Source organism: Microchirus variegatus (genome assembly GCF_963457635.1).
Source record: "Microchirus variegatus genome assembly, chromosome: 6".
In the NCBI taxonomy this organism is placed as follows: Eukaryota; Metazoa; Chordata; class Actinopteri; order Pleuronectiformes; family Soleidae; genus Microchirus; species Microchirus variegatus.
Genome location: NC_139807.1, coordinates 32,738,207 through 32,765,760, shown reverse-complemented (window position 1 = coordinate 32,765,760; position 27,554 = coordinate 32,738,207). Strand labels below are relative to the sequence as shown.

Genomic DNA, 27,554 nt, shown 5'->3' with positions numbered 1-27,554 from the left:
TAGTTGTGTTATTTTTTAATCCAGGTGCAAATATTCACATTTTAGTGTAAAGTATTGAAATTATACATGTTCTGGCTCTCTGGTCAAACACCAGCTACTGTATCCAACTATTTTAGTCCATGTTTGTGTCACGAGGTAAACTCTTAAATCAATCTTCAGTGACAGACTCCGCCCCAGACTCCACCCCCTTCACCTCACTCTCAGCCCACTTCTTTGGCATTTTTCAAAATCAGGCTTTAGGGTGAATTCCAATTCCTTTCTTAACCCTCAATCTCAAAAATGTTCTCCCTCTAGTCCAAGTGCTGTCCTGATTCTCTGAAATATTCAGTTGAGGCCAAGTTTAAGGGCTGTATCGCCCTCAATATTGAGATTTTCCGAGACCACCCTTTGGGAGCAAGGGCTACCCAGAATGCATTGCGTGTTTTCTCATAACAAAGATGGCGTCGAAAGCAGCGAAACGAGTGCGATACAAATGAAGTATTTTCTTTGTTAATAGAGATATAAAAATGATCTTAGTTTAGGCCCATATTATGGATTACTGACGTCATTGTTGCCTAACATTTATTTTTATTTGACCATCTTTTGTCAATAGTCGGCCGGTGTGGTTTACTTTTCAATAAGTCGTGGTGTGTGGTAACTGTCAGCTGAATATTTGTATGAGTATCATCTTATAACTAACTGACAACCTAATAACTTGACTGACAAACGGATCAGAATAAATAATCCTGACGTAAATGTCTTCTTCTTCTTCTTCTTCTTTTTTGGAGTTGAAAGACTGGACGCAGCTTTGGCGTTATTCTGCCCCCTACAGTCTGAAGATGTATCTGCATTTAAGGGGTGTCCCATTTCTAAGTGACAAAATAACCCTCAACACTTGGTTTTGAGGCCAGTTAAGATTAAGGGTTAAGATAGGAATTGGCCCTAAGATACTTGCAAATGGAATAATAAATGACAAAAATGATTAGCTGCACACCTGAAGTTGTGTTAGCTTTGCCTTGCCTGATTAAATCTAAACATATAATACAAACGAGAGCTTTGGAATCACCCGGATTCACAGATGTTTTGTTTTTACAGGTTTTCACTGGAGAGACCGAATTTGTGGACTAAAAATAAACTCCGTAAACTCTCGTTTATCCCACTGTTACAGCAACTGTATCAGCGCTTTGCAGTGACATGGTTTCATGCACTCGCAGCGCACACAAATACACTAAATTAGTGCCTAAAACATTAAATGAAATCACCTTGACATAAGAAAAACAACATTTATTATTATCATTATCGTTTTTTTTTTTTCATTTACAAAAGAGAGAAAGAAAAAAAAAAAACAATCCAATGGATGTCACCAGAAAGAAAGAAAAGACAAAACAAAACCACCGTCACTGTTCAAACGCGGTGTTGAGTGAACAGAGTCAGCAGAGGGCAGACAGCATCACACGCTCCTTCTTTACCCATTTAAAAAGAGATGTTAACAAACATCTGATCAGAGGCATCTGATGTGCATCACATTATCGAATGCAATTCCTAATTGAATCTTGCTCCGGTTTGTCAGGGAGCACTTCGTGGTGTCGGGAACAAGCAAAGACACGCGACACTGCAATGAAATTAAGGACTTTTGTTTTGTTTTTTTATCAGTTTCCTATTCACAATAATGTTAAGATGAGAAAAACTGCAAAGGAATATGTCAAATGAAAAGTGCCAGGGATCACATGGCACATGGGAGTAGAGGCTTGTACTTAAATCCTGATTCAACTGAGGGCCTTTCTGTGTGGAGAGGACATGTTTTCTTCTGGGTTCTGGTTAAGTGGGAACACTCTAAACTGACCGTGGTTCTGAACGTTGTCCGTCTCTTGACTGGCGACTCGTCCAGACTGCGACTCCACCTTTCGCCCCGCGTCGGCTGTGGATTGGCGAGCCTCGTGTGGAGGATAAAGCAGCAGCAGCAGCAGACAATGAGCGAGTACTAGTAAGAGTCTACTTCAGGTAAAATTGTGATTTGTTAGTGTAAAGATGACACTTTTGAGTGATGAAGCGTACGTGCAGTGAAAATTAAAACAAACACAGTCTTCCTTCACATGTAGAATGCTGAAACGAGGCGTTTTGATGCTCTCGCTCGAGTCCTGTGCCTTATACAAGTTCTCACTCTAGTGGTCAAAGCATGAATTGCAGTCGAGTCTGGCCATGCTGGGAGGGAGAAACAAATGGTTGCCGGAAATGGTGCGTTTTTCCTTGTGCTGGTGGTGGTGGTGGTGGCGTGGTGGTCCATGGATGATGAGGAGTTCTTCAGAACCGACGGCGTCGGTCGGCTTTAAACGTTCTACACATTCTACAGTCCAAAGCGGGCGGGGGTGCGTCTGGGTGTCATGGGCGCCTGTTCTTTTCTTCCTGGTGTGCAGATTTTTACCGCCCTGATTTAGAAAGAAACAAGCAAGTCAAGAATTAAAAGCTTTTTTAAAGCATTTCTTAGAACAGGGAAGGGTCTGTTGGATTCGATAAGCAGGTGAGTTTTTCTCAATTAAAATAAAAAAAAAAACAGTCTTTGGGCGTAGACTTTGGTCTGAGCAGATGAATGTGAAGATGAAAGCAGCCGAGCTGCACAGAGAGGGAAAAAGACGAGCTGGTGTCTCTGAAGTGTTGGGACGTAGAGCCTGACGCCTCTGACAGCACAATCTATCATCTTTAATTACGGCGGCGTGACACCCTCACACTGCCCACACTTCCCCTGTCTCTCCATCTTACTCACACACACACACACACACCTGCAGCAATTACAACCATCAGGCCATAACCCCCTTCTGTCACTGTGTCCCTCTCTCTTTGTTCACTTCAGGAGAAATAGTTGTTCCTCTCCACAGGCCTCTGCTAGTCTTATGACAATAACACACACACACAAAGGTGATGAACAAACAGCGTAGCATCTACTTGCTTATTCTACCCTTACAAACACAAAAGGATCCACACATTTCCGTTCACTGGAAGTCTATTTTGCCTGCATTCACTGTAAAAAGACGTTTTTTTCTGCGACTGATTTCCACGCAGACGTGAACAGATAACTTTACCGATCAAGAACTGAAGGACAAAATTATTACAACCTTAAATCAATACCTATAAAAAAACCAGGTCAGCAAAATGTGAAGCATACATATATTGGCCTTTTTGAGAATAACATCTACAAATGTTGTTTGAAATGTTTAGGTCAGAGCCTAAATAAATAAATAAGGGTGAGATATAATACCTATGTGACACTATATCGTCACATCCTGACACCAGAGATGTAATTATTGATTCGCTGGCACAAAATATCTTTACTTTATTTGAACAAATTTCCCCACCGCTCTAACCCAGCAGCTTCTTACTACGACTTCTTACACCGATCACAGGAAGTTAAAAGGTGCAGAAGTTTGTTTGTACAAATGTATACAGTCGCTTTGTTTACTTTACCTCAGACTGAGCCTCTTATATGTATATTTGTTAAAGGACTCGCTCGACAGAGAAGCAGAAGCTTACAACACAAACAAAGAATGACTCCGACTCACAAAGACCTAATGTATGAACAAAAGAGGGAGGAAGAAACGGCAGAGAGAGAGTTGTGAAAGAGTATGAGAAAGCCACTGTTGTTCCCTGAAGTGTTTGGGTAAGTGGAGGAGTCCTCCAGAGCTGCAACTAACCATTAATTTCATCATCGATTACTTTCACGATTAATCGAGTAATCGTTTGGTCAATAAAATGTCAGAAAACGATCCACTTTTAATGGTTTCTTTGTTTTATGGAGCAAAGAAACGAAGAAAATATTCACATTTAAGAAGCTGAAACAATCAGGAATCTGGTTTTAATCGTTTCAAACTGATGGATCGATTATCAAAGTAGTTGACGATTCATTTTAGTAAGAGTCTTCCTTTTGTTGCAATCTGCAGTCTGACCATTAGATGTCACTAATTCTTACACACTGGACTTAATTCAACTGGAGTATTCTGTATTCCTAAGTTTTAACAGAGATTGAAATGTTGTTCTGTGATCGTCTTGCAACTTATTGATTATCGCAAATGTGCTGTATCATGATATAATTCATTATCGTGGGCCTTGTATAAAATATTGGAAAAATGCATAGAATTGTTTTGTACAATGTGATCATGGACTGTGTGCTTTATAAAAGGGCTGTAAGTAAATGTTTGTTGTTGTCAGTGTTAGAGCAGGTGGAAGGTCAGGACTTTGGTCCCAGTTTGATAGGACGAAGCGTTGGTGTAAGGCCGGCGTTACACTACAGCGGTCCACTACCGGGTGAAACCGACAAAATATTTGATCATATGTGCCGACGTCATTTTTGGGGCTTAAAAACGCAAAAAAATGAAGCCACCCTCCAGAGAGGAAATCTTAAAAAGGCCCCCTAGCCACCTGGCATGCACACTACATCAAATTTCACACGCTTTTGCGTCACCGTGCAGATTTCCACCCAAAGACGCTCGTCTAAACGCGAAATAAAAAGTGGGAACGCGACGCCACTGTTGCAGGTTTGTGTTCAGATCGTTGTCGTGTAAAGCTAGGCCTGAATGTGGTGTATGAAAGTGGGAATTAACCCATTAAGGCCTGAAACGCCTGGAAATAAAATGCCTCTAAAGCCTGAGGTTCAATGCCTAATAAATGACTGATTTCTCAGCCTCTGCAGCAGATATAGGAACACAATTCAAAACGTATTTGAGAGCTCACACCTGTGGCTTTCCTGGAGTTCATTTAGATACAAAAAAAACGTAAAAGTAAAGTGAATAACTATTTTCAATTAAAAAACAGTAAGAAAATAAAGTAATATCTACTTGTGTAACAGTCTGTTTCACATGTGACGGTGATAGAGCTTACAGCGCTGTGGCGTCTGCGTCCGTCGATTACGGTGATAATTCTCCGTCTTCCGTCACTTTCAAAACCTTCAAATTCATCGTCATTATCGCCGATCTCGTATTCTTAAAACATAATTATGTCTTAACCGAAAATCCCGTTCGATTGGTTCAGCGCGATCAAAGTTATCTGTCCACTGTCAAAATCCTCCATGTTTGCTCGAAGAAATTTCAAAACATTGTCGCGAGGAATCCTTATACCCCCCAAAAACTGACGTATCCGCTTTTACCAGCTCTAATGGTAGAAGTGTGGCAGAGCTTCCCCGGCGTCAATGGGTTAAAGGAAGTGAACAGGTGAACAACTCCCGTGTAAACTGCTTAACGTGGACATCAAGTCTAGAAATGTACTATGACCATAAAAACCTGTAGATGACCGTCTTGAGTATAACTGGCTGCGCTATAAAAAGCCCGAAGACGGTAAATGTCTCTCTTCACGCGATTCCAAGAGCCCGAGCCCCGATTTCATTAAATCTTTTGTTTTGTCCAAACCGCGATAGAAAACCTAAAGAAGTGTATTGTGCTATTATCATGCAACAGTTTCATATGGAACAAGTGCATTCCATTTCTACCCATTTGCCGCTGGTGTGATTTCAAAAACACTGAGTGACACAGTTTTACATTTATACACAAAACAGGAGCCTGGGCCATTTACTAATTCACACCACTGATGTGTGCTGCTGGGCACAGAGACGGGCGATAAGCAGGCAGCACCTGAAATGCGTAGCAAACTAAGTATTTCATCCTGGTCACACTCGACTCGTAGAGGAAATGCTTGTGAAGTGTGCCAGAGGACAAAGGAGGCTCAGAGCCCAGGAGAGCCTTCAGCATTCACCATCACATATTCAACTTCCTTTGCTCCGATCCAACTCATAACCACACTCCAGAAATGGGATTTTTTTCAAAAAAGATCTGTCACAGACGTCTTCACACAAACTTGAGACAGATAAACCAGCTGATTAATTAACCGCACGAGTGCTTTCTCAAAACTGTCTTTACGACATAATTTCTCCGTGTAAAGCTTGTGGGTGGGTGTGAAATTAATTTTTTTGGGTCTAATTTGAAAATGTACGTTCCCCTCCTTTCTCTGCTCTGCTATGGCACAATTTAAATTGCTGCAGTAATGGGGGTCAGCCAGGAGTCAATATTATTTCTTTTTGTCTCGTCTGGAGGGACCAGAGGTGAGAAAAGCTCATCATGAAGAGGGAGAGAGTCGGAGTAGAGAGACTGAGTGAGTGGGAGAGGAGAGGAGAAGGAGGGAGGGGTGCAGATATGGATTGGCAGCATGCTAGGTAAATTAAACATTTCTATCTCGACTAGGTATGGAAAACGAAAGGCCACAGTCAGGCAGCTGCTGTTGTTGGATGACGCTCGTGTACAAGGAGGAAGGAACTTAAACGGAGAGACGGTGACAAAACTAACCTGACGCTGCCGACGTTGCTCTTCTTCTCATGCTCCTCGCGACGTGATTTCAGCTGCTCCTGAGCCAGAACCATCTCCTCCTCCATGTTGGTGAGCTCCTCCTTGGCACGACGACGGTTCTCCTGGAGGAGGAAGCGATTAGAGGGCGAGGTTAACTTAATGTGTAGTGATCCAAGTATTATTTTTATTGTGGACTCTTGCAGCCTCCAGTCCTCTGACTTTGCATGGCTGACCACAGGTTTGCTGTTCATACATCTACAATAGAAGTGCTTATGTTGGTCACTATTATAAGGTTTGAGTGTCAGTGTTCCCATTCATCCAGAAACTGCTGGCCAGTAAAATTGTCCCACACCTAAATGGGTAAAATTGCCTTGTATTATTCTGCACAGTGCCACTGTCATTAGAAGCATACGATCATCTAAACAGCGAAAAAGGTTAGGATTCGCAGTAAAGGTTGCAAAATAAATCTGAGAGACAACAAGGGACTAAACAAACTAAATCAGACTTAAACAATTAATGTATTCCTCTTTATGTACCTAAGATTATAGTTATAGTTATTTATCTAAGATTACCTACAGTACAGTGGACCTGATACTTGTGTGCTATATTGTTATGATTCCCTTATATTAAAACTAGTGAAATACATGAAAAACATATATAGCTACTAGTGCTGTGCTAACGCACGTTAACGCATGACACGTTTCCATGACGACTGACCGGAAAAAGACGCGCGTGACGTCATGTTTGCGTGCCGCGACACCAGAGTCCAGGCACCGCTTACCAGTTAGCTCCGTTAGCTGCATCAGCTTCTTTTAGCACCGTTAGCGTTAGCCTACAATCGAACTGGAGCGGTCTGTTTATTAAAGGAAAAGAGCAGCGCTAACAAATAACCAGCGTACCTGTGTACTGCGTATGTGTGCCTCTGTTTTTAAAGTTTAGCGTTACTTAAGAGACTCATTTTAATAATGGGGAGTCACGTAAACATGACGTCGTGCGCATTAGCGCTGACGCTGTTAACACGTTAACGTTTGACAGCACTAATAGCTGCAATTCTATTTAAAATGAGATACATTTGTCGTTATGTAGCTATTTTCATTTAATCGTTTGTGTTCTCTTCTCCTCCCTTAGGTTTGATGTATTTGTATTATTTATTGTACATCTTTTATTTTGACTAAACTGTAACCGGTGAGCGGTTTTGACTTGAACTTATAAAAGCGTCCGATCGATTGAAGTGTAAAAAAGGGGTTAAAAAAAAATAAAAACATACTTTTGGATGTGTGAATGCTGCGTTTCCTTACCTGTCTGCTTTTCCCTGCATGTTTGATGCTGTAAAACATGGGTCCGAGTTCTGCCAGCCACTCTCCGTCCACTGCAGTGACACACTGCATGTACTCCTACGACACAGAGCACACGTTTCACGTCAGCAACAAGCGTCATCAGTAGTTTTCACGCCTCCCGTGTTCTACAGTCAACAGATTATTTACCTTGGTGGTCATGACGAGCTCGTGGTAGATGATGTAGTCAGGAGTGTAGCCCATACCAAACAGAGAGCTGGTAGGATGGAGGTGACACGGCATGCCTGTCCTCACGTTCACATATTCTCCAATGCCCTGGGAGCAAACATATGCATACGTAACTAATTAAATATGCCACTCAGGATTTCTTGGTGAGGAAAATGGGACCCTGCCCACGTTCGTTGATGTGCTGAAACCTGGTATTTGTGTCTGTGTTTGTGACTTTAAATACATTTAAAGGTAGATCTGCTATGATTGCTTGCTGGCTATTCAAATTTCCTTTAGGTCCAACCACTGTATTAAAGGGGACATATTATACCCTATTTCTCCAAGTTAAACTAGTTCCCTGGTGTCCTGATGAACATGTCTGTGACATGCTTTGGTCAAAATACCACCACAGCAGTTCAACCACCCTGCCAAAACAGTCCTGTTCAGAACGCTCTGTTTGGTAGTATATCTTTAGGTCCACCTTAAAGATCCACCTTAAAAGTAATATGAAACTTAAGGGACAGGAAATGACATCAGCCACAGAGGCTACTGGGAGCTAACAGCAGTTAGCATTTGGAAAAGTGATAATTTGCAGGCTCTAGCAGGCACATTGCTGTCATATATAACATGTATCCACTGGACAGATAAATCCTCTGAGGCTGGAAGTTTGTGTAGAACTCTGTGCTGCACCGTGGAGCCAAGAATAGAACTTTTCAAGGACTTCCAGTTTTCAGATACCGTTGCCCTCGCCAGCACTCTTGCGTGTTTTACGGACAAAGCGGCTAAATTCCAGGAATTAATTTAGTGCATTGTGACGTCCCAAGGAGTGCGGAAGTCAACATCGTGTGTTTTATCTCCTGTACTTAGACTGAGAAGGACCAAAAAAACATGACCGAGTCATCTTTTTTCACACTGATAGGGCCTCCAGAGTCCCAAATATAAGGATTTAAATGATTCAAAATTTGCATAATATGTCCCCTTTAATGTGAGGACAGAGGGGATATTTCACCACTCTGCAATTAAGCAGCAATCGAGGTGTAACATGCAGTGTTAACTGAGTGAAACCCAGAGTGCAGACAATACCTTGAGCTTGGCCGCTTGGTGGAAGTAGGCGGCACATATGCACTTCCTGATGATGTCCCAGTCTGAGCCACAAGACACCATGTTCATTCTCTGCTGCACCATGATGTCTTTTAACTGGGAGCGCACCTCACGCACCTGTACAAAAGTCAAGAGTTCAAATCCGTCGTTGGAAGCTAAAAATGCATCGCTGATCGTCATAAAATAAACTGTCTGACGTTACTGCATTTGCAGACCGACAGCAAATAGATGTACAAACATTCAGCAGAATACAGATCAAGCCTCAGAGGATGTGAGCAGTTTGATAAATATATTCAAACACTTAACGAAAGGCAAAGACAACCAGACATTGTGAAAACGTGCAGGAATTTAACGAGCGAATAGTGAATGCCAGGTTCGAGCAGCGAGAGTCTGACCTTGCGCATGGCCTTGGTGTGGATGAAGTGCTCATTGCACCAGACGCTGGAGTAATTGTTGTTCTTCCACTGCATGTACACATTAAGGTAGGTGAGATGGTCACTCTCTGGGACTGCAAACTTCTCCCTCACCTGGTCACTCTCCTCCTCACGACCCTGCAGCGCACAGAAGAAGAAGGAAAAAACACCCTTTAGTCACATGACGGAGGCACAAGACAGATACTTTTTTAAATTATACAACAAATTATAAATAAAAAGAAAAGAAAATGAGCCAAGTAAGTCAGCAGGTTCATCATTAAAAGTGACCATTTTCATTGTGTTACTGCAATGTATAAATAAAGTTTGGATGAATGGATTATAGCCACCTTAACTAAATACAAACTACACTTCATTGGGTCCAGCGAACACCTGATGTGTTCAGAAATACTCTTCTACGTCCCTTGGTTTAACAAGTGGTTATTTGTGTTTGAGTTAGGGCTGCAATGATTACTCGAGTGATTCGAGTAACTCGATTACAAAGAAATCCTCCAGGCAAAAACTCTGCCTCAAGTATTCGTTTAATTCCTATCTCGCGTGGCCTGTTCAGCATAGACTTTAGCAGATGCACACCGCACATCTGGATTTTAGCTGCCACGATGACGGAGAGTGAAACAGCCCGTAAAATGCAGAAAATGTCCAAAGTGTGGGACCATTTCACGCTGAAACAGGAAGACAACAAGATGCAGTGTAACAGTATAAACGACAGTTGGCGTAACACAACAGCACGTCCTGTTAGCACACGCTAACGTAAACATTGATGTTAGCTGATTTAATGTAGCTTACTATGGCTGCAGATATCTGATATTTTTGTAATCGAGTATTCTACCGATTATTCCTCGATGAATCGAGTAATTCATTGATTGATCGATGATTAATCGAAAAATAATTGGATTGGATAGCTGAGCAGAGAATTACGTCTTTTGAAATCATTCTCTGTAAACCCTTCAGATGAGATCGAGACTGCTCGGAAATCACATTTCTTCCCTATTGTGATGCTCTGTTTGAACTTCAGCAGGTAACTTCACCATGTCTGCATTAAATGCACAGAATTTCTGCTGGTCGATCAGACGTTAATTTGTGTTACAAAGCAGTCGGAGCATGTGTACCTAATAAAATGACCAACATATTGATATGTTGACATTTCAGTTATAGTAGCAAATGAGACGTACTTTAGGTCTGTAGAAGATGGCCGGCACAGACAACATGGACACAATGATGAGGATGTCGGCGCTGCAGCCCATGTCACATGACACAATCAGCATCTTGGAGAGAGCAGGGTCAAGGGGAAACTCCACCATCAGACGCCCCGTTGGTGTCAAAGCTCCTAAAAAGGCCAAAAGAGAACACAATTACAAGGTCATACAAGAGCACGACGTGTGGAGAAGCGTAGAAAGGACGAGGATAAAGCAGGCAATAAGCTTCTTTTACATCTAACAGCAGCTGGCGTGAGGGTGAAGCAAGAATCGTGTAACACTTATTTGTCTATCGCAGTGAGAGGAGGATGAACTGCTGACAGTTGAGAATACGTGTAGAGGGGGGGAAAAAAGAGCGTGAGATCAAAAACTTTGCCAGTTCTGATTTAAATGATTAGACGACAAAGTCTAAGAAGCTTATGTGAAGGAAAGGCAGAGGCGCAGAGCAGTCAGTTTGGGGCAGGTAAGCCTTAATCAGAGATAATCTGCTGTTAACACACCATACAGGGAATCATCAAAAGTCCCCCCCTTATCCCCAAATCCCTAAATCCCCTGGAATCTGACTAAGGATGAGACTGAAATGAGACCAGAGCAGTCAAATCAAACACAGGATCAGTTACTAGGCAATTACTCCAATGGCTAAACCTCACAACTACTTCCTCCAGGCCTGTTTGAATTGTATGCATCTTCACTGCAGCAGCAGCATCTGCAGTACAAGAAGCCGAGAGGAAAATCTGAGCCTCAAATCCACAACATTCTCCACCTCATTTATTCATATTCGACTCAAAGACGACTGATGATGTTAGCCCCTGTTCTTCACAACTGTATTTACTGTAAAACACACCAGGTACAGTCTTCCATAGCTAGTAATAGAAAACAGATAAGGAATTAGAGCTGCAACTAACGATTACCTTTGTCATTGATTAATCTGTCGATTATTTTCTCAATCGTTTGGTCCATAAAATGTCAGAAAACGTTTGTCAAACCTGGAAATTAGGATCTTGTCGGATGTCTTGTTTTGTCCACAAACCAAAATGATTCAGTTCGAATGATTTCTTTGTTTTATGGAGCAAATAAATGAAGAAAATATTCACATTTAAGAAGCTAAAACAATCATAAATCTTGTTTTAATCATGAAAAAAGCTTCGAATCGATTCATCGACTATCAAAATAGTTGAAGATTAATTTAGTAATCGATTAATAATCGATTAATCAATTCATTGTTTCAGCTCTATAAAGAATATTACTCTTTTTATTACTATATAGGTTTAGGGTTTTAACTCATGGACAAACATGATTATCTTAATTAGTGAGTGATGTGCCAACTATTTTCTCGTATACATAGTAAATGTTGGATCTATAAAGTTTCATATAAATATCAGTAAAGTTTTAAAGAAAGAAGAATTGTATTTTATAATTGTTTAACTTATTCTATACCCAAAATACAGTTTATGTTCACATAAAATTGGAAATCATATTGATCAATCCATAACAGGATAATACAGTTGAATTAACTGACAACATATGGACCATAACACTCACCTGTGTTGTCCAGTGCTCCCAAGATCCAGAGCTGGTACATAGAGTTGAGCATGTTGTCCTCAGGCGGTGGATCCATGAAGTGGAAGAGGAGCAAATCCTGAACACCCAGAGACTTCAGCAGCAGGACAACATTGGCCAGGTTTGTCCTCTGGATCTCGGGTATGGTGGTCGTCAGCATCTCGTTCTTGTAAGCACTTTGAGTATAAAGTCTGGACAGAGAAAAAGAAAGTTAACTCCCGAAGAATGATATTGACTTATGTTTTATCTGCACACACAAATCATACAGAAATCATTTTCTTCTACAGTAAGATCAGACATGTCAGAGAATGGCAAATATGTCCATCCATTTGTGTGTCTGTGAGGCAAATGGTGACAGCAGAAAAAAGACCCATCTCTTACCTGTAACACTGTCCTGGTCCTGTACGTCCTGCTCTGCCCGAGCGCTGGTTGGCGTTAGCCTGACTGATGGGATAAACCTGCAGTGCGTCCATTCCAATGCGAGGATTGAAAACCTGTTGTTAGGAAAAAAGAAAGTAAACATACATTGTGTCAGGTTTGTGTGTGTATATATACAAAAGAAAATTTAAATTTTAAAAGAAAACCTTGTATTTTTACATGTGAGGTTTGTAATCATTTCCAAATTAATTTCAATAGTTTAAAAGTCAAATCTGAGCCACAGTTGAATTAATACTGTATTAATTGTTGAATTAATTGTTTAATAGCAGCTGTGAAATACAGAATTTGTGCACATTACACCAAATGCACATCAGGGCCATTAAACGTATGTAGGAACTAGGAACTGCAAAACTATGGGAAATTTCCCAAGATGGAAACTTTCTATGGGATTTAACAGGAATTTAAGGGAATTAACTGGGAATTTTCAAAATTAAAGGTTGGCTCTCTATAGGGAACTTAAATATAGTTGGGGAAAATATATTTAAGCATAATCTTGATCATCACAGACAAGCTTGATTCACCTGGTACTTATGTTTATATTTATGCTTGGATATGATTTTTCGAATTTCGATTACATTACCCTATATTCCCGGTTAGTTCCCTTAAATTCCAATTATTCTCATGGAAAGCTTCCAATATAGGATATTTCCAAAATTCCTCAGCTTAACTTCCCATGGAAATTTACCAGAAATGTTCCACCCCTTTGCAACCCAAGTAGGAACTAATCTATCATGGGAACTCCTTAACAAGGTGCTGCTCTTGTGTTGTTCTCTTCTGGAGTTTGTGCAAACAATGGTGCTATGATTCTTAATTTGATGATTTCATTTTTACTGATTTTGTGTTTTTGAAAGTAACCGAGTCTTCAGAAACAAAGTTCAAAGAAGCAGAAATGATAGTGAGGTTTGGCTCAGGTTCTGTGACGTTGCCTAGCATTTTTACACTGCATGTATGTAATCTGGAAAACATGAGAAATGATCACGTCATGGATAAGTCAGTGTAACCAGACTCTGGTAACACACAATGACCTAATTAAATTTGACACCACTGTGTGTGTGTCTGTATGTGTGTGTGTGTGTGTGTGTCTGAGTCCTTGTCGTACCTTGAGTTTGCAGTACCCTGCATCCACGACAAACATGATTCCGTCCACAGTGAGGGAAGTCTCAGCGATGTTTGTAGCAACAATGCACTTCCTCACACCGTCTGGTGCCTGACAAAGAATGAAATAACGAGGTCCGTTATGATTTCTTATTAGCGTTCATTTACGAGTACTCAAATATGCTGCGTGTGGAAATTTGGGTGAAATGAGGCGAGTAAAACAACATTATTATGAGCCGTGAGAGAGGAAGTGTGATAGCAACCTTCTGGAAGATCTTGGCCTGGAGGTCAGACGGCAGCTGAGAGTAAATGGGAAGCACAGCAAGAGGTGGAGAGTTCTCCAGGTCTCCCAAACGCTCCACTATCTGATCCGATGTCACCTGAAGGAACAAGTAAACACTTAATGAATTCAGACTACAAAACAAACAATATTCATACAGCGGAGACAGGATGTTTAGAGCATGTTAAGCATGCTTTAAGCAGCTTATTTTAGTAACTATTTTATAAAAGTCTTTAAAATACTGAATTACATTTAGTATCTGTTGTACAATAAATTAGAATCACTGTCCTTTGGGCAATAAGTCAATACGCAACAACCTCTGCAGTGAAAAAAGCAGCCGTGTCCCTCACCTCAATGTCCTCCTGTCCAGGCATAAAGATGAGGATGTCACCCATCAACCCACTGAGGTGGATCTGCAGGGCCTGCTTCACTGCTGCCTCCACATAGTCCTCCTGAGGTGTCTGCACATCACACATCACACACAAAAACAGTCAAGTATAAACAGAATTTAAAAGTCTGATTCTACAGAAGAGAGACTTTGTTGTGGTGGACATCAAAAGTTGGTTTCAGTTCAGCTCCATGAGTTTTGGGAAAGTAGAGGAAGAAGAGTATTTCAATAGCAAGATAAAAAGTAGAACGGGAGAATAAACTTACCTTGCTAAACAAGACGTCTACTGGAAATGTTCTTCCTGGAATGTGAAATATGGGCACATTGCCAAAAAATGCTGCAAACTTATCCGAGTCCATAGTTGCAGAGGTGACGATGAGTTTCAAATCAGTTCGACGAGAAACAACCTGGCAGGAAACAGTAAACACAGTATGTGTCAACGCAAGAACAACTTTCACCACATCACACAGAGCTTTTCTGCATCCAAACAAATCTATCTGTAACGTGTGTTAGTTAAAGTTAGTCTATACTGACCTCGCGTAACAGGCCAAACAGTACATCAGTATTCAGGGAGCGTTCGTGAGCTTCGTCCATTATGACTGCGCTGTAGTGGTCCAGGTCCGACTCCCTCAGTGACTCCCTGAGCAGGATACCGTCTGTCATGTACTTTATCAGAGTTTTCTCTGATGTACAGTCCTCGAAACGGATTGCATAACCCACCTGCAGGCAACATTGTCAATCAGTAATCAAATCAAAACTTTGAATGTAATTAATCATGAATAAATACCATAGCAGGCCATGTCCACACATATTACACCACATTATTTGATATTAATGTTTGAGATAAAAGAGCAATTTCTAACAAACTGTAACCAATTCAAGCAACACCACTATTGTCCACTAGATGCTGGTGTTGCACTTAATACAGATATATTACACAATACTCTCCAAGACATGTTATTCAACTGTGAAGCAGAGATGCAAGAAAATAGGATACGGCAGCTCTACTAGCATCTAATCCCACATGTTGGTTCACACTGTTTAATTGAAACTATCGCTAAAATGTCTAAACAAGGAAATATTTAATGTCAAACAAAGAAGTGCTGCACCTACATTCTGGAGTATTCATTTCTTAATTAAAACCATTTAGACACCAATTGTTCAGGTGTTGCTGTCAGGGTTAGTCAGAAGTCAACACATATACATTGTGTTTAATCACTTCCAGCTCTTATTAATAACCGAGATGATGAAAACGTGTAAAACTGATCACATTGGAAAGATGCTACGAGACGAGTGTCACAGCTACAGTGATTAGCTACATGTTCAAATCAATATGGAGGACATTATGATAAAGCATCTGGTTAGCTGCTTTGTTTGTTTAGTCTCACCTCCTCTCCAAGGTTGGTGCCTATCTCCTCGCTGACTCTCTTGGCCACACTCATGGCTGCCACTCTTCGGGGCTGAGTACAACCCACTAAGCCGTACCTGGTGTAGCCATCCTCGTGCAGGTACTGGGTCAGCTGCGTGGTCTTCCCACTGCCAGTCTCCCCAACAACAATCACTATGCTGTTGTCCCTGCAAATGAAAAGCAAAAGAGTCACAATTATAATTCACTCACTCACTCACAAATATAACTCATCGATTTTAAAGTGAACAGTGTTTAGCGTCAGTACCTTATGATGTTCAGAAGCTGCTGTCTGACTGCAAAAATAGGCAGATACTGCCTCTGCTGCAGGAGGGTCTTCTTCTTAGCAAACTCACTGGTGGCCTCCGACTTCTCTCTCATGTGGTCTGCAAATTTCTGCTCTGCTCTGTAAGAGAAACATTAGCAAAAATTTATATTATGGTCAGACAATCTCAATGAACAGTTGTGCAAATTAAGTCTATGTTCTTTCAAAAAAATGTAAATACAAAACGTCAGTCACCTGTAGTCTACTTTGCCGTCTTCACCTACAGGTTTGCCTCCAGAGACATCTTCTTCCTCGGTCTTCTTGATTCCCATTATGTCTCCCAACTTGGTGCCTGCTAACTCCCAGTGTTTGTGTTGAGCCTGAAAACAGAATTATATAGAGAGTTATATCATTTAATAAAAAAGGTAAAAGATTTAGATTTCATGCACCTTCAACATACAGAAGAGCTGACATAGCAACAAAATTCTCACTGGCTTTCATTTTAAATATAAACCATTAATTATGATTATCAGCATTTGAATTAATAGTGCAGGAAACATTACACAACAAAAGTAAACAATCATGACATACCCTTGACATTTTAATGCAATCTTATATTAGCTGTAGATAATGTCGAATTATGTGTTAACCCTTTAAAACTAGGTCAAGCAGTGTGAAATTCAAACACAGCCAATGCACTATAAATCAGTTGAATTAAAAAATAATCGAGCCAACCTTCTTTCGTTCTTTCTGTTCACGATGTTTGCGGACAAGCTGGCTGCCCTTTCGAGAGATGATGGCCATGTCAGAAGTAGGATCTTTCACAGGAATGACAGGCTCTGGCTACAGTGGGGAAACATGTATCAAAAACATGGTTGATAAGTATAGTTTAGGATATAAATATGGTATGCCGATGTGATATAATCATGATTCAATATTCTAGGCTTGGTCACCTGTTTAGTAAAGACTATTCTTCCATCCAGGAAAGGAGGGACCAGGTTGTGAACCTGCAGGTGAACCTTAGCAGCATTGTCCTCTTCAAAGTCTTCATCCACTTCTAACCTCTGCACCACGCCACTGGTCAGCATACGGTTGGTCTCCCACCGCTCATTATCCTGAGACAAGAACGGGTTTGTTAGAGAGATTTGGCAACAGACTGATGCACTAACCTGGTACACACACACACACTGTATATAAAGAGTTCTGATTGAGCTGACATGAAACACTGTGCTCATACCTCATTGATCTGTCGCTTCTGAGCTGATATTCTTTTCTGAGTCTGCTTCTGAAGGATCTGTTCTCTTTTCTTTATATAGTCCTCGGACGTGGAAGTGAAAGGATTGTTGAACTCGTCGAAGCCTTCATCCATCATGTACCAATCTCTGTCAGCTTGCTGCAAAACAGTTCGGAATAAAACAGTGGGGTCGTCAAACAAAAACGTATGTGCAGCAAATAGTGGCATAAGTGAGGGATAGCAGCAGCACTCACCTTCTGGTCCTCTTCCCACTCTTCTTTCTCATCCTCATTATCAAACATTATTCCCCCCTCACCATCTTTTTTTCCTGCAGAAGAGACAGAGGGAGAAACTGGATCAGACAGAGAATTTAAAACTTCCTCTAAACATAAAACTGACTGTTATTGTTATAGAATAGTACCTTTTCCTTGTGATAAACGAGGTGTAGAGCCCAAATGTTTCCTGTCATTGGCCCACTCATTGTACTTATATGACGGGGTAGGCAGGGGTGTATCGTCAGTGTAACGTCCTCTGACTGACCTAAGCAGACAGCAAAGACGTGTATCACGGTTATCAAGTGGCACTGTTTTCACAGCCGTTCAACATTTCAAAAGACTCAATTGAAAGTTAGTTTTACCTGTCCTTTCTCTCACTGTCTCGGCCGGAGCGATGGCTTCGCTCTGAGCGGTCTGACTCTCTGTTGGACGGAGCAGGAGATGGAGATTCCCACTGGGAATTCCTTGTGCTGCCATAACCACTGTCATCCTCGTCCCAGTTTGAGCGTGAAGGTGTGAAAGCATCTGTTTAAAATACAAGTAGTTGGATTAGGTTGTTACACACGGTTATTGGATCCACTCAGTAGAGGCAGATCCAGAATTCTGACCAGGCTGTACAAAGTGATTCGAACCCAACTTCACAATACAGACCTAAATCATTTTTAGAAATGTATTTAAACACGCATAACAAAAGAATATATTTTGAGCAAATCTACCTTTTGGCCGGTGCTGCGGTGTAAGAGGTTCATCTCTCTTACTCCCTCGGCTGATTCTGTCTGACGATCCCTCCCTCTGTGAACGCTCACTCCTGTCACCTCGCTCTGAGCGCTCTGACCGGCTGCTGCTGCCTTCACGGCTGTGGCCACCATCTCGCTCATCTGACAAAGACAAAGGAACTACTATGAACAACAGTAAACAGTTCAATAAAGCAAGCAAAATTAGGACCTTTTGGACTTTCAATGCAATGCCGGACAAAGCATTAAGACATTATAGTCTAAAATCGACGGTCAACTTTCGACTTACCCTTTTCACTCCGCCGGTCTCTGCCTTTATCTCGCCTCCTTTCTCTGTCTCTGTCTCTGTCTTTGTTTCTGTCTTCTTTGGAGGAAGCATAGACTCCATGTTCACGCCGGTCTTTCTCTCTCTGCTGGTGTCTGCGTTTGAACTCCTCACTGACCCCTCCAGGGTTTGAGGGCGTCTCAGAACCAGTCACTCGATATTTCCTGATGGCAATAAAATAAAACACATTAGTCATGTTGTATTTGTAGACTACTACAAATACTAAAATGGTATATAAACGGGAACAAACAATATTCCAGCAATATATATAATCATCATAAAAGCGGGTGCACTGTTTTGCCATGATGACTCATAGCGACAGCTGTAGTATATTAGATAAGGATTGTGGCTGGGACTGCCATGCCAGGATAGGCCTAGTAAGCCACATAAGAAGCTGTCAACGGCCATAACACCAGAGTGCTACCATCATCTACTGAGATGGAAGGATGCCTATAACATGTTAAACTGAATAAAAAGCACTTAACATTTTCCAAACTGTGAGGACCAGGTGTACAAAGAATATACAATATGTAAACGTGTAAATACTGTGATGCACAGACACTCACCTCTCCTTCTTAGCAACTTTGTCCTTATCATCTTCCTCTTCATCAGACCCAGAGTCACTTTTACTTTCCTCCCAATCATTGTATGAGGAAACCTTAGATTTCTTTCTATTGATGTCTTCGGCGGCCTCTGCTTGTGCATTATTCTCACGCTCCTTCCTTTTCTGGGCCGCCAGGAGATCCAAGCCTAGCAGAGACGTCCGAGGAGTGGGTGCCCGAAAAACATGGGCCTCTAAAGGAGCGCTCTTCTTTTTCACAATAAGTCCACCGACCTGAGCAGCTGGATCACTCCCTTCAAGCCTGTGCATGGACACATCGTCATCCATCATCTGTGGGGAAACAACATGTGGAAAATGTTGAATGTTATTTGCTTGTGATCGATCTATAAAATGTACAGTTTCAATTACTTAGAAAAATCTAAAAAATACAACAGGCTGCTTTGAAATAATAAATCCATAACTGTTCCTTCATATATGAGATGTCGATATTAATCTATAATGTAGAAAATTATAAAGAAACAGTAAATGAGAAGGTTTGTCCCACCTTTTGTCAGGTAATCTTTCAAACTAATGGTTTCTGATACAGAGAATCCCTGGACCAGGCGTAAATATGTGTAACAGTGAATAGTATTTTTGATAATTAAAATATGTAATTGGTGTAAATGTCCACCATTAGCCTTTAGAATCAAAGCTGGCACGTTGGTTGAAATGGTTTATTTTGTTCGAATATCAGTCCAAAACCTAAAGCAGAGAGCAGATTTGCCAGTACGAAAAGTGTTTTTATTTTCGCTAAAATTACTATGTTCATATGCTCGCACAAAGTAGGCTAATACAGCGTATATTTCTCATTAAATCAACACTAGAACAACGGAGCAAACACCTCATATGACTGATAGCTTCAAGATCCCCACAATAAGACTTGGCTCTATAATAGTTCTCCTATTACTGAATGTAAACAGTGATACCATTTTCTATTTCCGATCGTACTATAGACTTCTACGTGTGTTAGTTTGTTACTGTAACTTGCATTAACAGAGGGATTAAATGAGATAAAACTAGCACGTACCTCAGAACGGGCAGCTGCCGTATGCTGAGACGAGACGAGACGAGTGCGGACGCCGGGAAAACTACTACTTTTCAGGCCTCGGACTCAGTATTTTTCCCAACAAATTAAATATGTAAGTTGCGAGCGGCCCACACAACGTTTTGTGTGACCTTCGGCTTTCACTGAGAAAGGTTTAAAACGCTGCTTTCGTAAAAACGACGTATATCCGTAGTGTTTACAGCAGGCAAGATGGCAGCCATTGCAATCCCACAATTCCATCCAACAGAGATTCTTCTTCCTGTGTTTTTTAGGGCGGCAGACAAACAACATTTGCTCATTACTGCCACCTAGAGATATGGAGGGTGAATCGAGAATAAACTATTTTCATCAAATCTGTTGAAATAAATAAACAAAACAAATGACCAGGCTGTACAATAATATCATAATTAATAATAAAAAATATAATTAATAATAATTTGTTTTATTATTACAATTATTATTATTGTTATTATTGTTATTATTAATTATGATATTATTATTATTAATAATAATGTATATATATATATATATATATATATATATATATATAATTAAAAAAAATCACATTTGATCTAATAGTTTCTCTTTCTTTATTATTGCTGTATTATTGATTCATATTTCCTTTGTATTTCATATAACCACTTCTGATTGTTTTTTCCTCCTCCCTCTGTGTTTGCCAATTTGTTTCTTATTATTATAATAATAACAATAATAATTTATATATATATTAATCAAATGATGATCTAATAGTTTCTCTTTATTTATTATTGCTATATTATTGATTCATTTTTCTTTTGTATTTCCTAGAACCACTTCTGATTGTCTTTTCTTGATCCCTCTGTGTTTTTATTGGTTTCATTTCCTTTTCATTTTGTGTTAACACAGAGAAAAGTCTTCTTCTTTAAAGTGTCCTCTTTTCCAATATTTTTGCTTCAACGTAATACCAGAACATGCCTGGACAGGATTGTCGTCCTTAAATAGAAAGTACGTAGTGAACCACTGGCAAAGTATACATATCTGCCACAGTCATCTTGTGAGTGGTGATATCCTGGCTTATCAGCAGAAAACATGCAAAACTAGTTTGCAGGCCCCTCATCTACGTCTCAAAACTTTATCACACAGCAGAGGCCCATGCAGGTAGCTCCAAAATAGAATGAGGTTATGAATAGAGCTGAAACACACCGATCAACACCAAATGTATTGTTTCAGGTGTTTTTTTTTAGCTGATTTACTATCATTTTTGATGTGCTGAATCCACAAATCACATGCTAAATCAGGTCAACTTTCTGAACAAAGCTACAGATTTGTTTTTTAACGTTGTTGTTTACATGTTACGGGTATTTTCACGTCATATGATGCAAAATTCTTTCATATTTCTTGGAATAAACACGTTCTGAAGATTTTGCATGTGCCAACTTATGACTAAATGTGTTTTATATATATATTATAAGTGAATGAAATGGCTTCGACTAGAAGATCTTGCAAAAATAATCCTGACGTATTCTGCTACATCTGCGGTGAATACACCACAAGTTTCATAAAGTGTGCTTACCGTGCTTATTTTGGTATTAAATGTGAAGACCACGATAAAGCTTGGGCTACATATAATCAATTTAGTCAGAAGATCGGATTTTTCCAAATTAAATTAGCATAAATACCTGACCTGATTGAGAAAAATGGAGGTCATTTTTGGATTCAGGGGTGCAAAATGGTCCTAATTCATTTGAAAAAAAAATATGTTGTAACCCAGTGATAATTGATTCTTCCGTTTGAAGCTTTTTTTCACTATTAAAACAAGATTTCTGCTTGTTTCACCTTCTGAATTGTGAATATTTTCTGGTTTCTTTGCTCCAGATAACAAATGAATATATATATTTTTTTTTTATTTTTTTTTTTAAATAACTTTTATTTATCAAGTGCAAAACAGACATATAGTGCATATTGGAATACAATGTCTTTCTTTCTTTCTTTCTTTTTTTTTAACTTAAATGAACAATATTCCCTCCCTTCCACTCCAGCCCTATGGTCTTCTTATATGATTAAAATAAATCATTAATAAAATGATATACATGTGGAATAATAATCAAGGCAAAACAAATCAAATAAATAAATACATAAATAATATACACATATATCTAAACAGTAATCATTAAAAATACAAATGTAAGGTTCTAGTGCTGATCAATAAATGTATTAATGGCTGCTTACTACTAAACAAATGAATACTTTTGGTTTGTGAACTAAATCAATATATTTGAGAACCTCTTTATTTCCAGGTTTAACAAACACTGATCAACATTTTTTCACATTTTATGGACCAAACTCCATAAAAGTACTCGATTAATCGAGAAAATAATCGACAGATTAATCGATTATGAAAACAATCGCTAGTTACTGTAGTTCTCGAAGAACTCGGACGGTCACCGACGAACACGTCTGCCGATCATCAAGTGGTCGACTCCGATTTGTCAGCCTCCAGAAATCTACGTTCTCATTGGTCAGCTTACGTCTTTGCACTTCCTGGTTTGACAACGCACACACCCATTGGTCGGTTTCACATGTCGGCTGATGTACCGGTTCGAGTGGTTTTTACGCCGTTACTTATAGTGTAACATACCCGGGTAGAGAGCGTTTTATGTGGCGTGTTATCTGCAGCGTTAGCACGAGTGCTGCTTTGTACCGCCGCTAGCCTAGCTTCGTTCAAACACACATCGGAAACAACGAGCAGCTAGCATAGCATAGCACCCAGCCGCGGCTAACATAAGCTAACCGTAGCTAGCAGCAGCTCCGCATTGACAGGTTTGCTCCGCGTTATCGTGACAATGGGTGAGGAAATTAACGACAACAACATCAACACTGCGATTAACGCCGACGCGGAGGAGAACAGTGACGTAAAAGGCGACAGCGATGTGAAATATTACACGTCAGAAGAAATACGAGTGCACAACATGTGCAAAGACTCGTGGCTCATCATCCACGACAAAGTCTACGACGTCACAAGTTTCCTTGAAGAGGTAAGAAAACACCAGACTTTAACTTTACTCAACTTTTAATACGGTGTTTTAATGTAAAACCTTCAGTTATCTAATTTCGTCAGCGGCTACTTCCTGGAGCTGTGACGTCTGAAGTAACCCAATGGGCCAAATGACGTTATATAAAGCGATACGTGCACAGAGGCGATTCTAGAGTCTGTAGGGGCCCTAAGCAAAAAAAAACCCAGGGGGGCCCTTCCTTCCAACCAGTGTCCATCACCATTATGTTATAAATAATCTGACACCAACGAAAAATGTATGATTTCAAAAAAAAATTTTTTTTCAAAATGAATGAAATAACATGGGAAAAAAACTTGTAATTAAAAAGTATGTGAAAATATGAATGTAAAGAACAATAAAATGCTGTAAATAGCTTTTAAAAACGGTATAAACTTAGTTAAAAAATACATTACACTGTAAAGAAGCCACATTATAAAACAATATAAATATATAGAACAATAAAATACTGTAAATAACTGACGAAAACATATATAAACTGAGTAAAAAAAGATATGCATTACACTGTAAATAATCCTCTTCATTTTCCAACTTGCAGAACGTTAACTTCACACAGGTTAACGTGAGGTGGGGCCCCTTTAGGGAGGTTTCCTACTGAGATGTCATTGCAAATCGCCCATTGTATTTTAAGGGTGACCGGGAGGCGGCTGCTCACTGCACATTTCAGTAAAAAACAGCCCTCAGGCTCCTAGTGTCAGGGGGGGCCCTATCGGCTCGGGGCCCCGAGCAGTTGCCTGCCTTGCCTGTTCACAAACTGCGCCTCTCTACGTGCATCAACATACACCACATTGAGTTTTTATATCGTAGTTAATAAGTCGTCAGATAATCGTCGTGACCCACAGTAACTTTAGAGTAACCGATTACACAGATCCGGTCTCGTGGTAGCAGCACACACTCGTGGGTTCAAAGTTCACAAGTGCTCTTCCAACACAAATATGCAATCGTCAGAGGAGGATTGCATCATCCCCTCACTCTTAGTGTGTGTAGCAGGATTATCCTTTAACGTAGCAGTGGCGTTTTCAGTTACAATCAGGCCATGGAGTACAAATAAAACTTAGCCTTTTAGCTAAGTGCCATGTTTACAGATCGTAAACGTGTCGTAGTCGACGTGTAAACGTTTGACATGAGTAGATGCACGTTCAATCCAAATAATACTAAATAAGTCGTTGTTCCCCCTAGGTTTGGTCCCCTGAGGGAGTTGTTGTAACAACAACTTTACAAATTACAGATACAATTACTTACAACTATTAAAAACTAATTTGCAGAGGTTTTTTTTTATCCACAATGCGTGCATCTTTTGTTGCTACTATCTATTAGGGATGTGAATCTTTGGGTGACGATTCATACAATTCTCGATTCAAAAATTGATACGATGCATAGTGTGTTAAGGCAAATTATGGCATCAAAACAATCCAGTTTGTATGAGATAATGTGATCGCTCAAAGGCAAACTTAAGATTTACTCATTCAAAACAAATGAAAACTTACTTACTGTGCAAAAAAATAACTAAGCATAAATAAAAGCTTAGGCTTGCTGCCTTTTTCCTCCCAGAAGTTACTAAAATAAACTGTACACGAATAACACAAACTGCTGTTTTTTGTGGGTTTTTTTAATCGATTCAGAATCGTGGATTGCGATTCCTATGTGAATTGATTTTCCCCCCACCCCTACTATCTATTTAATTACTTAGTTTTGTTTATCCATCTATCTAGCTGTCGGTCTGTCTATTTTTTACGTACTTAACAATCGGTTTTGTACAGTCAGGAGGAATACTTCCTCTTTGACAGCCAAGTTGGGTCTAACCCGATTTAATGGCTCAGGGAAACACAGCAAGTAATTCAGTTGTAGCCCCAAGCAGTCGTAATTTAAAATCTCCACATCCCAAATATTTATTCATTTGAACCGTCATTCTCAACTAAACCAATCCACACAGCTAATTTATGACTACTTAGGTTGTTAAACCAATAAGAATGTGTGTTTTAGTGAACAAAAACAAACTAAAATGTGGTCTAAAACAGAGGAGTGCCATTAAAAAGAAAATACAGGAGGATTGCCATTTGCCAAGTACCCAGAGAGTGTGCAACTTGCAGTAAATAAGCAAATATATAATGTATGACATAATATGTGATTTCAGCATCCGGGAGGAGAGGAGGTTTTGCTGGAGCAGGCCGGCGCAGACGCCACAGAAAGCTTTGAGGATGTCGGTCATTCCACGGATGCAAGAGAGATGCTCCTGCAGTACTACATCGGAGAGCTTCATATGGTGAGAAGACATGATATGGTCATGGTTTCCTGCCTGTAGTAGCCAATGGTGACATCTATTTATTAATAGAGTTAAATGTCAACCAGTCATCAACGCTAACATCTAACCAAATGAAGCATAAGATAAGTGATCAGTGTCACCGGAACAATCGAGAATGAGGTGAATAATTTATCTGCACTGACAGTTATAAATCACAAGATTAAAACATTGAAATCAGATTTTCACTGGTTTAAATGTACTCAAAGGAACTGATGATTTTGAGAAATGCTGAATGTAATTTGCAAAAGGAACAGTTCTACTTTTAAGACATTTAGATGCATCCGATTAAATGTGGATTGTCACTGCCTGGAAAAACATTTCTTCATTTCTTGCTCATTAGTGTCAACCATCACATGAGGAAAAAGCTAATTAATTGAATTTCTTTGCAGGACGACAGGAAAAAGAACAATATAAAGGTAAGCCTTCATTGTCTGTTTATACGCTCTTCTTTTTAAATGTTATATCTAAAACTGATGTAATGTTTCTGATGTTTCTCTAAATCACTGAATATCTGATTGTGTTTTTTTTTGCTATTTTTGCAGCAGGAGGTAGATTTGACAGATTCAGAGTCTGGGTGAGTACGAGTCTTAACCGTCATTATGTCACACTCATTAGCTTCAGTACGCCCCAAACCATGGGCTGGATCCTCGAAATTTTTTCTGATGTTTGTTCACACTAAGGATAAGTTGCGATAGGATTCGTTGAGGCCGTTCACATCCCAGAATACTGTGCGTGCCAGCGGTAGAGTTGGTGACGTAACTGGTAAAGAAAGTCTTATTTGAGAGGGTCAGACTTCTGTCTCCTCTTGGATCCGTCCCATGGTTTGGGACAAAGACATTGAGAATGTTTCCATGCATGAAGTCGGGCAGCAGTTGATTTGTACAACTGTCCTTTATCCCAGCACTGACCTGAATTTCACCATATTTGTTACCGTTGTTGGTTTTAAGTCCTGGGTGTGAAATGTGATGCACAGAGCGTCGTCTAGACCATCATGAGTCACTCGAGGAGGATTCATTTACATGCAGTAGTAATTTGACTCCCTGCGTTACCTGGGTGTGTTCACAACCATTCGCATGTTGGTTTAAGATGGACTAACGCACGCAAATGTCAAACGTCTTGAACAATAAACTGGAGGTAATCCTGAACAAAGTTAACCTGCAGGGTTCCTACGCAGCATGGAAAAGTATGGAAGTTAATTAGTCATTTCCAGGTCTGGATAAGTATGGAAAAAAACGTTTGTGTTGTTTCTAGACTATTATGTCACGTTCTAAAATGACATATATTGATATATACAAATCAAAACAAGTTACTAACGCAACATAGCTGACCTGTAGATCACATATGTCAAACTCAAGATGTGGTCCGCCACGTTATTTTCTGTGGCCCGCGAGTGATTAATTGGTCTTAAAAATCTGTGTTAAAATAGGTCTATGTTGCTTTAAGGCTTGCGTTGACCATAAACTACATTTCCCACAATGCACGGAGTTTGCGTTACCCGCAAAGTGACGGCATCACTGTGGCGGACCAGGTTGCATCTATAATGCATCATATTTGTAACTTGAATAAATAATAAATACAGAAAGTTATTTCGCAATATGTTACGGAGTAGTTATTTTACATTATATTTGGTTACACTTGGTTACATTTATTCTGTATCACAGTTACATTTGGCCCTTTGAGGGTAACCATGATGCTGACGTGGCCCTCAGAGGAACTGGCTGTAGAATGATGTCGAGTTGCCATGGTAACTGTTACTGGCCGCGATTCTCATTTATTTATTATTTTTGTCGGCCGCGACAGCGTCCTTGGGTCGATGCAAGTTTTCCGAGGGCTGGCTTCATTAAAAACGAGTGAAAGATTTTAAAAACCATTTATTTACATAATAAGCGTCTAACAATTGGTATTCAGGTGTTTAATATTGACTGAAAAATCCTCCGAGAAGTCTGGGAATTTGAGTCTGGAAAAGCATGGAATTTTGAAATGGAAAATGTGGAGGAACTCTGAACTTGGCATCTTAAAAAGCTG

General features: G+C 40.0%; 2 protein-coding genes across 2 annotated transcripts in view; one reads left to right on the top strand and one right to left on the bottom strand.

The window, feature by feature from the left end:
• Positions 1-1,353: 1,353 nt before the first annotated feature.
• dhx38 (DEAH (Asp-Glu-Ala-His) box polypeptide 38) lies at positions 1,354-20,331 on the bottom strand. The gene is made up of 27 exons (XM_083891568.1): positions 20,160-20,331; positions 19,098-19,423; positions 18,496-18,695; positions 18,189-18,350; positions 17,835-17,997; positions 17,619-17,737; positions 17,452-17,525; positions 17,201-17,356; positions 16,917-17,078; positions 16,699-16,806; positions 16,219-16,343; positions 15,967-16,104; positions 15,682-15,868; positions 14,828-15,013; positions 14,560-14,700; positions 14,256-14,366; positions 13,889-14,005; positions 13,630-13,737; positions 12,474-12,586; positions 12,075-12,283; positions 10,509-10,663; positions 9,301-9,456; positions 8,888-9,022; positions 7,787-7,912; positions 7,601-7,696; positions 6,303-6,424; positions 1,354-2,405 (listed from the first exon to the last, which is right to left on the bottom strand). The coding sequence occupies exons 2-27, from the start codon at positions 19,421-19,423 to the stop codon at positions 2,324-2,326; spliced, it is 3,777 nt and encodes a 1,258-aa protein (XP_083747694.1). The 5' UTR covers positions 20,160-20,331; the 3' UTR covers positions 1,354-2,323.
• A 2,403-nt stretch (positions 20,332-22,734) lies between these two features.
• cyb5b (cytochrome b5 type B) overlaps positions 22,735-27,554 on the top strand; it is a 5,830-nt gene continuing 1,010 nt past the window's right edge. The window contains exons 1-4 of the mRNA XM_083891274.1: positions 22,735-23,191; positions 25,362-25,490; positions 25,919-25,945; positions 26,072-26,103. Of these exons, the coding sequence (XP_083747400.1) occupies positions 23,000-23,191; positions 25,362-25,490; positions 25,919-25,945; positions 26,072-26,103 (380 nt within the window). The 5' untranslated portion in view covers positions 22,735-22,999. The remainder of the gene's footprint in view (positions 23,192-25,361; positions 25,491-25,918; positions 25,946-26,071; positions 26,104-27,554) is intronic.